At 38.8% G+C, this 17,017-nt stretch overlaps 1 protein-coding gene across 14 annotated transcripts in view; it reads left to right on the top strand.

Annotated features, from left to right (window-relative positions):
- Positions 1-17,017, top strand: part of Epb41l2 (erythrocyte membrane protein band 4.1 like 2) — a 174,494-nt gene that overhangs the window by 97,639 nt on the left and 59,838 nt on the right. For all 14 annotated transcript variants that reach the window (XM_042673739.1, XM_042673812.1, XM_042673796.1 and 11 more), the window contains exon 4: positions 2,657-2,761. In XM_042673739.1, coding sequence (XP_042529673.1) covers positions 2,657-2,761 — 105 coding nt within the window. The remainder of the gene's footprint in view (positions 1-2,656; positions 2,762-17,017) is intronic.

Here is a 17,017-nt window from a genome sequence, read left to right as displayed (position 1 = left end):
AGCTCTGAGTTCAGTGAGGATAAGGATGCTGAATGGAAGCTAGAGTGATGGCATCAGCAGTCAGGATCTCATCAGGAGCTCATTGTTCTTTTTTCTATTTTCTGAAGGAGGAGGAAAAATGGTGAAAGTCTAAACTTAGTCTGGAAGATACATCAGTTGTTAGATGTGCACTAGTGAAAGAACAATTGAAATCAGATGTACAAATGTAGCACTTTGACAACCCCACACCTTACTGGCTTGGGGTGATTTTCACAGTGAAAGGTGAGGTAATTAAAACTAACTCCATTCTGCAGATAAAGAGACTTAACTGTTTTCCCCCTTTTTCACAATTGTCTTGCACAAAATGCATCTTAGAGGAAATGGATCTGAATCCAGTCCCTGTTCCTGGTGCCTGATTGTACTGTCCAACATATCAACACCAAATGGTGGGAATCAGCTTTTGTGTTTTTATTTTAGTCTTTTAGGTGAATTATGCCAAGGAAATCATAGTTCTGATCTTGAAATGGAAACTGGTAGAAGATATGATTTAAGAGTAGTTGACTTTGTATACTAGCACTTGGAGCTTATAGAAATTGAATGCTCTTTTAGAATCTATTAAACACATTGGACTAAACCCAGGCACCAGTAGCTCATGCCTGTAATCCTAGCTACTCAGGAGGCTGAGATCTGAGGATCACGGTTCAAAGCCAGTCTGGGCAGGAAAGTCCGTGAGACTCTTATCTCCAATAAACCACTAGACAACTGGAAGTGGTGCTGTTGTGGCTCAAGTGGTAGAGTGCTCGCCTTGAGCTGCAGAGCACAGGGCAGCACCGATGCCCAGAGTTCAAGCCCACAACTAACCAAAAGAAAAAAAAAAAGAGTAGTTGACTTTGAGCTAATGTCAGATTGAATGTGTGTTCTGTATACTCCCTTTGAACTAACGTATTTATTTATTTATTTATTTTTGAACTAACGTATTTATATTTAGTTAAGAATACCTTTTAAGCCAGGCGCCAGTGGCTCACACCTATAATCCTAGCTACTCAGGAGGCTGAGATCTGAGGATCATGGTTCAAAGCCAGCCTGGGCAGGAAAGTCCTTGAGACTCTTATCTCAAATAAACCACCAGAAAACTGGAAGTGGAGCTGTGGCTCAAGCGGTAGAGTGCTTGCCTTGAGCTGATAAGCAGAGGGACACCACCAAGCCCAGAGTTCAAACCTCACAACCGATCAAAAAAAAAAGAATACCTTTTAAATACCCCTAATTCCAAATAGCATCAAACCATATGATGAGAACTTATTTGGTACTTGCCACACAACTTGTGATAGATTCTATTATTGCTATTTTATATCTGTTCACAAGACCCCCAAAACTAAGGCAAACAGAAGTTACATGTCTTGCTGAGATCACATAGCTTATAAGTAATAGAGATTCATTTAGAACTTTGGTACCAAGAATCCAGTACTCTCCTTTACTACATTCTATTTGTATATACTTTAAATATATAGGGACATACATGCCTATTTGAGAAATTTAACTGAATTTTGAATACTGATTGTGAGTCCTAATGATGTGTATAGTGCATTGTTTATATACAGTAATCTGTGTGGCTTTTTCTGTTTTTAAAAGAAATATTATCGGAAGTGGTGCTGTAGCTCAAGTGGTAGAGCGCTCGCCTTGAGCTGAAGAGCTGAGGGACAGCTCCCAAGCCCAGAGTTCAAGCCCCATGACCGACCAAAAAAAAAAAAAAGAAAATAAAAGAAATATTATGATAAAAGGATTAATAGGACAAGCACCAGATTCTCCCTTCCTCCTTTTCAAGATATATACATATTTGTATATATACTACGTATATCTTACATATATAACAAATACATATATGTATATGACATATATATGTGTACACATGTATATGTTATATATGTGAGATATATGTAGTATAGTATTACATATAGTATTAATGTTCCATATACATAATGTTTTGTATATTGGAACATTAAGTTTTACAACTGATTGGTTGAATGCATAAATACTTTGATATAGTGAAGGCTATTCATTTGGAGGATGAAAAAGCCTCACAGCCTTTTCACAATTGTTTTCACAATTAGCCCACTGGTGGCTTCTGTTAGTGCATCTGATTGGAATCATGTTTCTGACCTGACCTAGCAGTTAGGATACTCCCTAAGTGCATCCTAATTGGAAATGAATCACCACTTTGATTATTTTGAACTGATCAGACATTGAGCTTTATTTCTATGGCTGTCAAAGGTTTTTACATGTGTGTTGACAACAACTTTTTACAAAAGCTATCCAAGACAAAAATAAGTGAAATCCTTAGAAACAGTTGACTTGATTTGTCAGCTGCTTTATCTTAAATTAAAAATCTTGATCTTGAAGAGTGAATATACCATATCAGTCTACAGGAAAATTGTAAATAGAAGCATAGCTTGTGTAAAGTTCTTTTTACATTTATGTAATTTACATAGCTTAGCAATAAAGTGCTTTTGTTTTAGAATTTAGGCTTTGCATGTGTGGGTGGGATGGTGGAGCTAAAGTAAAATAGAAAACATTTTCTTATTGTATTACAAAATAAATACCTTAATGTTAATCTCTAGTAAATCTTGGAATTATCTCTGCTGCTTGAAAAGTAAAGATCCTTTGCTTTTTTTTCCTCTAGAAACGTGCTAAGGGTCAAATGTTATTTGACAAAGTGTGTGAACACCTCAATCTTCTGGAAAAGGACTACTTTGGACTTTTGTTTCAGGAAAATACTGAACAAAAAGTAAGTGATTGCAACTTTATATTTTTAAAACCAATTTAATCTCAGTATAAAATTTAGCTTTAAATAACGCTTGTTCAGATTATATTTATATTCACCATGCAAATTTGGTGAATAAGAATTATCTTGAATGAGAGAACCACTTACAACTTTGTGTGTGTGTGTGCACATGTGCGTGTACACAACTTTCCATTTATGAACAGACAGAATGGTATGACTTCTGAGTTGAGACAGAAAGAACTAATTTAAAAATTATATTAAATTTTCAGCTCTTATTCCTTATGGAGTCATTTGCGGTGATGAATTTGTATGTGTGTGAAGTACTTTAAAAATACATAAAGGACAGATTTTATTTTATTTTGTTGGTCATGGGGCTTGAACTCTGGGCCTGGGCACTGTCTCTGAGCTCTTCAGCTCAAGGTGAGCACTCTACCATTTGAGCTATAGCACCACTTCCAGTTTTCTGGTTTATTGGTGGCTTATTGGAGGTACGAGTCTCATGTACTTTCCTGCCCAGGCTGGATTTGAACCATGATCCTCAGATCTCAACCTCCTGAGTAGCTAGGATTACAGGCATGAGCCACCAGTGCCCAGCTAGGAGAAGACTTTTAATTGTGGGGAAATTGATGTTCTGGAATAAAAACAAAAAACTTTATAAGTGGTATTATATCAATCACATTCTCTCTATTCCTGTTTCTTTGTGCTAAATATAGAAGCTAATCAAGTCAGCTCATTTTGTTAGCATACACATGTGCAGCACCTGTATATCAGTTACTGAGCATTCCTGAAAAGTAGAGAGGCATTGGAAGGAATGATAAGTGTAATAATACCTACCTATATTTGTTTAGAGGCTCAGGAGAATTTGTCTTGCTGAAAAGACCAGAAGGGTGCTCTTGCTCTGTTGCTGATGAGAGCCATAGATGAGAGCTAGCTTTACTTATATGGTAGATTTTTCCACCAGTCAGATCTGCTTGACATCAGGAGTTTGGTTCAGATTGCAGCCTATAGAGGAAGTCCTTCTAACCTGTTTGGGGCTGTGGATAGACAGACTCACTGTAATAATTCTGAGGATGCCCAGCGCACTTGGTAACAGTGAAAGACATTACTATCCAATATCTAACATTCAATACCATCAGTAGAACAGAACAGTCATTACAGGAACTTAGTGTAAATTTTGTTATTTGCTGCCACCATTGTTTCTATTTACATGTCCAAGAATGAAAAAAGGAAGGCTGGGGTGATCATTAAGTAAATTAATGAAGCTCTAGAGTTGCTCAGTTTTTTATATCTTCGATAATTTTGGCTTAATTATGTGTTTAGACTGAAGACAATTAAATTGCATGCCTGCCTACTGAACAGTGTATATTTTATCAGAACTGTTTAGAATACTCTTTACCAAAGTAGATGAAATAAACTAGGTGCTATTTTAAGACTATAAGTTTTAAGTTTTGCTCCTTCTGTTAGCCTTAAAAGGGTCCTGAGTAGAACAAAAAAGAATGTGGTGGGCATTTGGCTGCTATTACCATATCATTATTTTTGAGAGTCTATATTGATATATTGATAGAAGTATTTAATCTTTGTAAAATATATAGACAATTTATTATGTTGTAAAATAACGTGTTCTAGTAGAAACAGAATAAGACACATTAAGAAATATTATATAGGGGAGGGAAAGTGGGAGAAAAATGAGGATGGGGTAACAGTGTTCAAGAAATGTATTCATTGCCTTACTTATGTATCAGTAGCTCCTCTGTACATCATTTTTACAATTAAGTTAAATTAAAAAAAGAAATGGTATATCTAGAACATTGATTTCACCTAAGAAAGAGTGATATTTAAATAGTAGAACTCTTTTTCTAAATTTAATTTGCAAAATACATGCCTTGTTTATATCTTAAACCTGAGTCTCAGACTCATACATACTTAACTGTTTATTGGACACTATTGTACCTTCAGTTGCCTAAAAACCAACTAGTTATCTTCTCTGTAAACATTATCTGATTCCTGAAGGGTAGTTCTGAATTCCTTTTTCTTCTTTTCCTTTGTCTTGCTTTTCAGCATCCCTCTTTTCCACCTGCACGGATTTTACTTTTGTTTAGGCCTTTGATATCTCTTGATTTGATTGTTAGTCCCTTAATTGGACTTTTATCTTCTGTTAACTGAACTAATTAAGTAAGCCCATATGATTCTATCTGATCTTGTTAAATGTCTTAGAATCATTTAATGGTTACAATCTAGCCCATGTAGTGTGGTTTATAAGACACTTTGTTTATGTGACTTCAATCAAGTTGGGCTTCTCAGTAATCATTTCCAACCCATTTTCAACGTATTCCTAATTTCTCTTCCAAAAATGAGTCTTGTAAATACACTCTATGTCTGCTTGACGTATTCCTTACACTGAGAATATTACTCCCATTGCTTTTCTATTTAAATGTCTACCTTTCCCTAAATATCTTCTGGATTTTTCCTAGACTGCCTTCTGTCACTCTGCCTGTCTTCAATTCAGGGGAAGAGAGATGGCAGTTTGTACTTTCATCAACAAAGTTACCCTTTCTTCTCATTACCTATAACTACATCTGAAAATGGAATTATGAACTGAAAACTGGAGAATTGTATTTTGACAAGACCCAGGTTTGGCAAGGAATACAATTGTTGATTTCAAAGAAAGACGAAGGTCATTAAAAACAGTATAAGATAAGAATAGGTTTGGGTAGGTTTGTGGTAATATTTTCATTGACAAAAAGATGCTAATACTAAATTAAGTGCTCACTTTATATTTAGGCTTTCACTTAAGAACATTGAGGTCATAAACAGTGGGGATCCTTCCTGAGATGTTCACTTTCTAAGAAATGTGTATTCCAATATAGTTATCAGTGTATTTCTGTAATTAGTGTGTTTTCATAGTTTTTATTTTATGTAAATTTTTATTCTTCCTATTATGTAGACAAATTCTAGTCCTCAATATTTTGGGGTAAACTAATTCTTTATTTTTCCAATAAAACTTGCATGGCATCCTGTTTTGTTTTGATAATTAAAATTTTTGTATTATTCCTTAATCAGTTGTGCTTGGTTTGAAATCTGTACATTTTTAACAGTAGGATAGAGTAATGTAATTTTATTTCTTCATCTTTTTTGTGCTGAGGACTAGGATTTCGTGTATGTTAAGCATGTGCTCTACTTTCCAACTATACCCCTAGTACATTTTTTTCATGCTGAATATTATTTCTTTTTTTTTTTTTCAATTATTGCATTTTATTACAAGTAGTAATTCAATTATAAATGTATTTTTTTTCTTTCTTTCTTTTTTTTTTTTATTGTAAAGCTACTATACAGAGGGTTACAGTTACATGAGTGAGGTTATGAGTACACTTCCTCTTGAACATTGTTACCCCCTCCATTGTTTTCCCCCTACCATCCCCTCCCTCCCTCCCTTCCCCGAGGTTCTTTTTTTTTTTTTGATTGTGATTAAATGATTACATAATTTCAAAGTCACAAGTTCATTCTAACTTCCCTGGAGCAAATTGTCTACCACAGTCTGTAATATATAACAGTGTTCACATGTTATATACCATATTTGTGATCAGCAGCATGAGGATATTTAGTAGTGGTTCAACCAGATGAGCGGGAGTTCTTTGTTTCTTAAGTCCTGTTAGTTTTGTCGTATCACCTAACCTTTTGGATTTAGCATCCACTTATGAGGGAGACCATGTACCATTTGTCTCTTCGTTCTTGGCTTACCTCGCTCAACATGATTCCTTCTAGCTCCATCCATTTCCCTGCAAATGCCATTATTTTGTCATTTCTAATGGCTGCATAATATTCCATTGTGTATAGATACCACAATTTTTGGATCCATTCATCTGTGGTGGGGCACCTAGGTTGTTTCCATATCCTAGCTATTGCGAACAGTGCTGCAATAAACATGGAGGTGCACGTGTCCTTGTATATTGGTTCCTGTTGTTCAGGGTAGATGCCTAGAAGTGGTATGACTGGGTCGTAAGGGAGGTCAATCTTTAGCTTTCTAAGGACCCTCCAGACTGCTTTCCAAAGTGGTTGTATAAGTGTACATTCCCACCAGCAGTGTAATAGGGTTCCTCTTTCTCCACATCCCCTCCAGCATTTGTCGTTGGCTGATTTGTGGATGTGGGACATTCTGACTGGGGTAAGGTGGTATCTCAGGGTTGTCTTTATTTGCATTTCCTTCACCACCAGGGATGATGAACATTTCCTCATGTGTTTCTTTGCCATTTTTATTTCTTCATTTGAGAAGTCCCTCTTTAGTTCCCTTGCCCATTTAGTAATTGGTTTGTTAGGTTTGGGAGGGATTAGTTTCTTGAGTTCCCTGTATATACAGGATGTTAACCCCTTGTCTGATATATTGCTGGTAAATATTTTTTCCCAATTAGTTGGTTGTCTTTCTAGCTTAGTTGCGATAGATTTAGCTGTGCAGAAGCTTTTTATTTTAAGGTAGTCCCATTTGTCGAGTCTCTCTCCAACTTGTTGTGACCCTGGGACTCTGTTCAGGAAGTTCCTTCCTGTGCCTATTAGTTCAAGTGTCTCTCCTACTCTGTCCTGCAGTAGTTTCAGAGATTCAGGTTTAATGTAAAGGTCTTTAATCCATTTTGAGTTGATGTTGGTGCATGGTGATAGGCTGGGGTCCACTTTTAGTTTTCTGCATGTGGCTGCCCAGTTTTCCCAGCACCAGCGGTTGAAGAGGCTGTGTTTCTTCCATTGTATGTCTTTGGCTCCTTTGTCGAATATCAGCTGGCTGTAGGCCTGTGGATTTATATCTGGATCTTCTATTCTGTTCCATTGGTCTTCGGGTCTGTTTTTGTGCCAGTACCATGCTGTCTTTGTGATTATAGCTCTGTAGTAGAGTTTGAAGTTCGGCATGGATAGCCCTCCCATATTGTCTTTATCCCCTAGAATTGTTTTGGCTATTCTAGGTCTTTTGTTGTTCCATATAAATTTTTGGACTGTTTTCTGTATTTCAGTGATGTACGTCATTGGAATTTTAATAGGAATTGCATTGAATTTGTATATTAGTTTTGGAAGTATCACCATCTTTACTATATTAAGTCGGCCTATCCAGGAGCATGGGAGGTCTTTCCATTTCCTAGTGTCTTCTGCAATTTCTTTCTTTAACTTTTTATAGTTCTCATTAAATAGTTCTTTTGCATCTTTGGTTAGGTTAATTCCTAAATATTTTATTTTTTGGGAGGTTATTGTGAATGGGGTTGCTCCCTTTATTTCCCTCTCTTCCTGTGCGTTATCAGTGTATAGGAAGGCAACTGATTTTTGTGGGTTTATTTTGTATCCTGCTATTTTGCCGAAGTGACTTATGATTTCTAAAAGTTTGGGGATGGAGTTTTTGGGATCGTGGAGGTATAGTATCATGTCGTCTGCAAAAAGGGATAGTTTAACTTCTTCTTTCCCTGTGCGGATCCCTTTAATGTCTTTTTCTTGCCTTATTGCCCTGGCTAAGGGTTCTAGGACTATGTTGAAGAGGAGTGGAGACAGTGGACATCCTTGCCTTGTTCCTGTTTTTAGGAGGATTGGTTGTAGCTTTTCCCCATTAAGTATAATATTGGCTATTGGTCTGTCATAAATGGCTTTTATTGTTTTTAGAAATGTTCCTTCTATTCCTATTTTCTCCAGAGCTTTTAGCATGAATGAATGTTGAATTTTATCAAAGGCCTTTTCTGCATCTGTGGCGATAATCATGTGATTCTTGACCTTGGCTCTGTTGATATGCTGGATTACATTTATTGACTTACGTATGTTAAACCATCCCTGTGTCTCTGGGATGAAGCCTACCTGATCATAGTGTATTATTTTTTTTATGTGTTTCTGGATTCTGTTAGCTAGAATCTTGTTAAGGATCTTTGCATCTGTGTTCATCAAGGAGATTGGCCTGTAATTCTCCTTTTTGGTTGGGTCTTTGCCTGGTTTGGGGATGAGTGTGATATTGGCTTCGTAGAATGAGTTTGGGATAGCTCCCTCCTTCTCTGTTTCTCTGAAGAGCTTGAGGAGTATGGGTATTAGTTCTTCTTTAAAGGTCTTATAGAATTCTGCTGTGAATCCATCTGGTCCTGGGCTTTTTTTTGTTGGAAGACTTTTGATAGCTTCCTGTATCTCATTATAGGATATTGGCTTATTTAATTGGTTAACGTCTTCTTTGCTCAGTTTGGGTAACTTGTATTTCTCTAAAAATGCATCCATTTCCGCCAGATTTTCTTCCTTTAGAGAGTATAGCTTTTGAAAGTAGTCTGTTAGAATTGTTTGGATATCTTGGGTACGTGTTGTGATGTTTCCCGTGGCATCCCTAATCCTATTAATATGGGTTTCCTCTCTTCTTTTTTTAATTAATCTTGCCAACGGGCCATCAATTTTGTTTATTTTTTCAAAGAACCAGCTTTTTGTTTGGTTTATTTTGGTTATGGTTTTCTGATTTTCTAATTGGTTAATCTCTGCTCTCAATTTGGTTATCTGGCTTCGTCTAGTAGCTTTAGGTCCCATTTTTTCTTGTTTTTCTAGCTGTTTTAGTTGCAACATGAGATTATTTACTTGGTCTGTCTCCATTCTCTTGATGTGGGCACTGAGGGCAATAAATTTGCCCCTCAGGACTGCTTTTGCTGTGTCCCACAAGTTTCTTTGTGAGGTGTTTTCATTTTCATTGAGTTGTAGGAAATGCTTTATTTCTTCTCTGATCTCTTCTGTTACCCAGGCCTTGTTAAGGAGTGTGCTGTTCAATTTCCATGTATTAGAGAAATTTCTGCGGTATGCTTTGTTATTGAGAGCTAGCTTGATTCCACTGTGGTCAGATAGGATACAGGGGATTATGTCGATCCCTTTGTATTTGCTTAAGTTCCTTGAATGAACTATGATATGGTCTATTTTGGAGAAAGTTCCATGAGCTGCTGACAAGAATGTGTACTGTGTTGTTTTAGGGTGAAATACTCGGTAGATGTCAGTTAATTCCGCTTGAAGTATGGCCTCACTTAATTCGGTAGCTTCTTTGCCAATCCTCTGGTTGGTAGACCTGTCCTTTGGTGAGAGTGGCGTGTTAAAGTCTCCTAGTATTATCGTATTGGGATCTATTTTATTCTGTAAGTTTGAGAGCATTTGTTTAACATATCTGGGTGCACCGATATTTGGGGCATATAAGTTGATGATGGTTATATCCTCCTCTTGGATTGTTCCCTTTATTAATATGTAGTGTCCGTCCTTGTCTTTCTGTACTGATTTTAATGAAAAGTTTATTTTGTCAGATATCAGGATAGCTACACCTGCTTTCTTATTGGGGGAATTTGATTGGTAGATCCTTTTCCACCCCTTCACTCTGAGTTTGTTTGTATGTTTGGCTGAGAGGTGGGTCTCCTGAAGGCAACAGATGGATGGGTCTTGTTTTCTGATCCAGTCCTCAGTTCGTTTTCTTTTAATTGGCGAATTCAGCCCATTTATGTTAAGAGAAAGTATAGAGAGATGCATTGTTGTCCCTGCCATTCCGTTTTCCTAAGTTTTTCTTCTTTCCTTTCCTCCTGTGCTTGCTCAGTTAGACTTTGAGTAATGCCTGTTTGGGGCAGGTCCCAGTTCCTGGTTGCTTTCTTCAGGTTGTGTCCCCCCTCTTAGAATTCTTTGTAATGCTGGCTTAATGTTTATGTATTCATTTAGTTTTCCTTTGCTATTAAAAGTTTTCAGTTCTCCATCGAATGTGAATGCTAGCTTTGCCGGGTATATCAGTCTGGGTTGGCAGTTATTGGCTCTCAGGGCTCGTATGGTGCTTTCCCAGGCTTTTCTTGCATTCATTGTTTGTGTGGAGAGATCTGCAGTGATTCTAATTTTTTTCCCGTTGTAGTATAGCTCCTTCTTCATTTTTGCTGTATGCAGGATTGTTTCCTCATTATTCAGATCCATCATTTTTACTATTATGTGCCTAGAAGTGTTTCTCCTGGGATCTTGCTTGTTGGGTGTTCGATAAGCTTTTGTGATATAGTTAAGATGGTCGTTTTTGAGGTGGGGAAAATTTTCATTGACTATCTTGTTAAATAGGTGTTGCATTCCCTTGCTCTGGAATTCCTCACCTTCGTCCACTCCGATTATGCGAAGGTTAAATTTTTTAGCATTATCTGCTTGCTCTTGAATTTCCCTTTGGTTTAATTTGAGTGATTTTTCCATATCTGTCACTTTTTGGTCCAGTTGGTGTATTCTGTCTTCTGTATCTGACACTCTACCTTCCATTTCATTCACTCTGTTGACCGTGGCTTCTATTGTGGTTTGCATGGTGGAAATGGATCCCTTTATGGATTCAATGTTGGTTCTCAGAGTACTGATCTCACCTCTCAGTGAGGTGAGATCAGTATGCATTACCTCTAATTTGGCGTTTATCTCACTTCTTACTGAGGTTTGTGCAGCTTCTATTTTTGCATCCAATTTTTGTTTGATATCCTGTATATCTTTTGATAGTTCATCCTTGTGCTCTTTCAATTTCTGATCCATTTCTCGCTTTATTTCTTGAGTCATTGCCTCCAGCAACCCTTGGATGTAGTTTTTGTCTTCCATTCCTGCTTTGCTCCCACTGGGGCTCTCCCCTGCCTGGCTGCTGGCTTTTGAGGCGAGCTTGCTGTCCTGGGTAGTGGTAAACCTTGTGATTTTTCTCTGTGATTTTCGCATGGGGGTTCAGGAGACTGCTCTTCAATCTTGTTTTGGTGTGTCTGTCTTTGCTTGGTTGCTGATTCTGTATTGGTAGAGAGAGTCTGTGCCTGATCTGGATTCTGTTGGGAGCCTATTTCCAGCTGCTATTCTGACTTTCTTAGGATTCTCAGCTCTCTGCTGTAGCAATTCCCGCCTTTGGAAGGGTTGAGCAGCCTAGACTGCTTGTGTTTGCTCCTGCGGGTGCTCTTGGGAAGATCAGATGCTCTGGATGCACTCTCCCAAATACTGGAGTCTGCTATGGGCTCCTGATGTGTTTTTGTTTGTTTGTTTTGGGCTGGTTGTGGGCTTGAACTCTAGGTTTGGGTGCTGTCCCTCAGCTCTTCAGCTCAGGGCTGGCACCCTACCATTTGAGCCACAGCCCCACTTCTGACCCTTTTTGCTTTGTTCAGGCGCTGGTCCCCTGGCCTGGTTCCGGCCCCAGCCTGGAGCGCGCTCGTTAGGCCTGTGCTGATGTGTATACCACCTAGGTTATGCAGCCTGGAGGACACAGTTCAAATTTCTTCTACTGTTGGTAGTCTTGACCCAGGGGCGCTGTTCCTGGCTTGAGCATTTAAGCTCCCTTCCAGGGGCGCTCTTGCTCTGGCCTGGCCAGCAAAGTGTGCTCCACCGGCTGGTGGAGCTCTCGAACAGTTCCCAGTTTTAGTGGGTCCTGTGGTCCGGGTGTTGGGGTAGGGAGTCTAGGTCAGGGTCTGGGGATTCCCTCCAGCTCTGGTCTCCCTTGATGGATTCCCTGTCCCCTGATGGGTACTCACCCTGTAGGTCGTCAGTTGTTGTTGCAGTCCGTCAGTTGTTGTTGCAGTCCGAGTTCAGTTGGGGTGGTTGCGGGCTGGGTTGGGCGGCCCCCCGCTGGGTAGTTGCGATTGCGATTGGGCGGGTGGTCTGCGGACAGGTCCCTTTGTCACGCTGCTGGTGCTGGGCGGCTTTGGCGGGATGGAGCCTCTCCGCTCCGGTGGAGAGTGAGGGGTGGGGGTGGGATCCTCGTGGAGACTCCCGGCTGGTAGGTTTCTCTGTTCCTGGCGATCCGCTGTTCTGCAATCCGGTACCTGGTGATCTGCAAGCAGCCCCCTGTGTCTCTGTGGCTCCGGCAGCCCCCGCCGGGCCGGCTGGCCGGCGGCTTGGCGCACTGCCGCGCGGCCAGTAAAGGTTGGGGGAGGGGTCTTCGCTCTTCTCTGTTCTGAAATTCTTCTTTTCCTCTCTTTCTTTTTTTGTTATTTTCCACCTCTGGTTTTTCTCTGAGTGTTCGTCTTTTTGTTGTTGTCGGTCTCTTGGGGAGATTAAACGTTGGAACTCGAACTCTCTTTTTGGTTGGAGAGAGCTGTGACGTTTCCCTACTGCCCCGTCGCCATCTTGGTCCCCCCTCCTGAATATTATTTCTGTGTTTACAGAAGCTCCAGATACTTATTCCAGCCTCTTAAATAGTACAAGTAAGGCAAAGCCATGAATATTTTCTGTGAAATGTTTTCATAGAGGCATGTCTCTCATGGTTGACATACTAATTTGGAAGCTTTTCAATTGATTCTGAATATGAAAGTGTGACATTGTTAGTGTTTGAACTTTTTAATGTGTGTTGAGAACACTTATGTAAACTTTGCTATGGAAAATGTTAAAATATGAGAAATCAAATAATGTGTTATATTCTTTTGTAAACAGAATACTATCTCTATGTAGTTCACATATTCATGTCCAGAGGAAACTCTCATTGGGAATTTTGGACTCTCTTTAAAGGAAAAAACACTGTCATGATTTTTTATTTTAATAGAGTTTGGGATTTGGCCCACACATTATACTGTTATTTTGCTGTAAGTCATTGAAAGCTATGCTTGTTACAAGTGTAGTTAATACTTATGGCTGACTTTATGAAAATTAATTAGAGCAGCTGTATGATAGCCAGACCATTTTATTTCAGAAATAATACTAGGAACCCAAATATTATAGTTATGCACAATAAATATTTTAAAATAAAATTCCATAGTTAGTCTAGTTAAGTTTTATAATTCTACATTCTTCTAGCTATATAGTAGGTGTTTCACTGTGATAAAGAAAGCCTGTAACTTGTCTTCTGATTCCAGCATTGTAGTACACTCTGAGATTTAATTGCACAAAGGTATATATTAAAGAAGATCTGTTGCAGTGCTATAAATTCCTGTGGGAAAATACAGAGTTAAGACAAAACATGTCAACATTTGGTAATACAGTGTTGGTTGGGTTGTATTTTTAATTTCTTTCCCTGGCTAAATTGAAGTTTTAACAAAAATGAGGAAAGCATATCTGAGCATTTGAAAAATCTCCTGTGGATTTTGAGTAGTTCTTACCTGAAATGAAATTAGGGGAGAGATAGAGGTTAAGAAAAATATATTCAAACATTTGTTAAAACATCAAGGCAGAATTTATTCAGGACTCTTTAAAATAGTTATAGGTATCACTGTAATGGAGTTTTGCAGTAGGTTAAAACGTGGGCTCAACTCCGAATACAAAAAGGAAAAAGATACATATAGTTGAGAAGCCAAGGTTGTAGGTCAGGCAGGGCAGGGTGTCAGCAGATAGAATATTATTAAAAAAAAAAACAAAGCCACAAAATTGTCAGCTTAGCCGAGCACGGGTGGCTCACACCTGTAATCCTAGCTACTTAGGAGGCTGAGATCTGAGGATTACAGTACAAAGCCAGCTGGGGAAGGAAAGTCAATGAGACTCTTATCTCTAATTAACTACTAGAAAACTGGAAGTGGCACTGTGGCTCAAGAGGTAGAGTGCTAACCTTGAGCTGAAGAGCTGAGAGATAGCGCCCAGGCCCAGAGTACAAGCCCCATGACTGACGCTCCCTTCCCCCCCCCCCCCCCCAAAAAAAAGTCAGCTTTCAGTTTCTGTCACAAAATATTTGAGGAAAATAATTTAAAGGAACAAAGGTCAATTTTGAATCACAGTTTTGAGAGATTTTTGGTATCATTGGTTTCATTTGCTTTGAGGTCTGTGGTAAGGCAGAGAAGCAACATGAAGGAAAGGCATAGAGAGGAAACCTGCTCACCTCCTGGTGACCAAGAAGCAGAGGAGAGAGAACTGTAAGGGGCAGAGATAGTGAAGTAAGCCAGGCCCAAAGAAACATAGGTCCCATGCTTTCCCTTATTTGCAACAACTAGTATATGTCTGAGACAAGCAGAAATGGTCAGATAAATTGATGTTAGGCAAAATGAACCCCAAGATAAGGACTCAAATGGTTTTTCTTTCTTGCTATTGTTTCTAACATATTTATATGATGATTTTTTTGATGCTTTGCATGTCCCTCCCTCACAGTATAACCCCTGTTTTCACTGTATTCGATGTTGGTATAATTTGTGGAGGGGAAGGGAAAAAATAAATTGTTTAAATAGGGATACAGGTGGACTCATTGCAACAATGAGATGTATAAGGCATTATGTTGAAAAACAAACTTTGCAACTTTGGCATGGGGCGGGGGAGAGATGGGAGGGCAGGGATGGTAAGGGGAAGCAGAGGAGTAGGCAACAATGCTTGATAAGAAATGTACTCATTACCTTGCATGTAATTGTAACCCCTCTATACGGTATTTTCACAATAAAAAAACAACTAATAATGATAATTAAAAAAAAAAGATAACAGCCCTCAAGATTTTCCTCCAAGGACCCCCTCCAAGGTCCCACTCCTAAATTTCCATTTCCCCTTGATACTCCATGAGAGTATCATTTCTCCAAAGCCTTACCTCCAACATTGGCACATAACACGTGAATCTTTAGAGAGCATTTCAGAGCTTAACCATAGCAAAGGACTACTTCGGGGGATTCTGGCCAAGTGTACTAACAGAATACTTGCCAATGGAAGGTGTTTAAGGTGACCTGGCACCACCGGGAATGGTGGCACATGAAGAACTAGTCAGAATTTAGGGGTAATCAGATAATTGAGGATAGAAAATTGTATTTAAACCAGCTTCTAATTCTGTTTAAGCCAACAGATAAGATTGTGGTGAAAATTGAATAGTACATAGATGATGGACCCAGAAGTCCAAAAGTTAAGTCCTCATTGAGAAGAGGATTCAGAGGAGTTTTATGAGTGTTAATCAAGGAGAGACTGTAAGAACTACAAGATATATTTTGTGTATAGATATTGAGTTGCTATCCAGTTGTATGTTTGGACGCTACTAAGGGCAATTAACTCCACTTTCCAACCGCTGATAGGGTGCTGCTGATTGATTATTGTGGTTATCTTATCTCTGTCACGTGTAATAAGTTAGCAAGTGGAATACAAAGGCTGTGGGCCTACACATTTTTGCTACAGCTGCTTGAATTTGAGAGTTTGAGAATGTGGGACCTGTGCTCTGTCAGAATCTGCAGAAAGCTGTCAGTATGTAGTAAGTTTATTCAGTGAAGTTTGGAGTATAGCAAGGTCATGGTGGCTAGCTTCCTAGCTACTCAAGGAGGCTGAGATATGAGGATCACAGATCCAAGCCAGTCTAGGCAGGAAAGACAATGAGATTCTTATCTTCAATAAACTACTCATAAAAAGCTGGAAATGGTGCTGTGACTCAATTGGTAGAGCACTAGCCTTAAGCAAAAAGAAGTTCAGGGACAGAGCCCATGCCAAGTTCAAGACCCAAGGACTGATGATTAAAAATAAAAGTTGGAGTCTACATGACAAACCAGCTAGCTAGAAGATTTAAAAATCACTATCCATTTTGCTTTCAGAATATAGACAAGGGTTTCTGTATGAAAAGAAATCTAGAGCCACATTACTCTAAATGGCAGCCCAAAGATCAACTCCTTACAAGTAAGGAGTTCAGATCCTATCCCTGCACTTGCTCAATTGGAAGCTTTATTTAGACTAAATGTTCAGGTGACTCCCATATGCCTTTAAAATGTGTTGAGATAAAATGATCCAGAGAATAATGTTCTCATGAGGTAGCAGAGAGAATGAATGACAGGAGTTAGAAATCTCACACTGTAGGGAGGCCTACTAACTTTACCTAGAATTAGCCCTTCTCTTTTCTATGTGGAAAATGTGACTGCCTAATTCTGCAGTTCTTTCCAGTACTGGCATTCTGTGAATATAGACATTGCAGTGAGCAATCAAGCTTGACAGTTGTTCTAGATATTTCTGTTGTTAGAGGATATTTGACAAATGTTTTAAATACTTTTTTCTATTAAAACTGTTGTAGGGAATTGTCTGAAGAGTAGATGACAATTCTGTTTATCCTCAAATTTGTTAAAAGGTAAAAAAAATGGTAGGAGTTTTTCTAATTAACTGATAAGATTTTAGAGTAAAACCACATGTGTATCTATTCACTGGGTTGTTTAAAAAATTAATAGCCTTGTAGGTCTTCTGTGCTATGGATTTCTTTGGCAATCTAGTAAATTTCTATGGGGCCATTATCATAATAGTGTTTTGTCAGTTGGAGCTGAACTCTGGGCCTGGGCACTATCCTTCAGCTCTTCAGCTCAAGGCTAGTGCCCTACCACTTGAGCCACAGTGCCTCTTTTGTCTTTTATTAATTTCTTATTTTACCTGAGATGTATTCAGAAAAGAAATTTCTCTATCATC

The sequence above is a fragment of the Dipodomys spectabilis genome, unplaced genomic scaffold (assembly GCF_019054845.1).
Source record: "Dipodomys spectabilis isolate Male_0828 unplaced genomic scaffold, ASM1905484v1 ptg000001l, whole genome shotgun sequence".
NCBI lineage: Eukaryota > Metazoa > Chordata > Mammalia > Rodentia > Heteromyidae > Dipodomys > Dipodomys spectabilis.
Note: the sequence above shows the minus strand (reverse complement) of the source record. Positions and strands in the feature narration are given on the sequence as shown.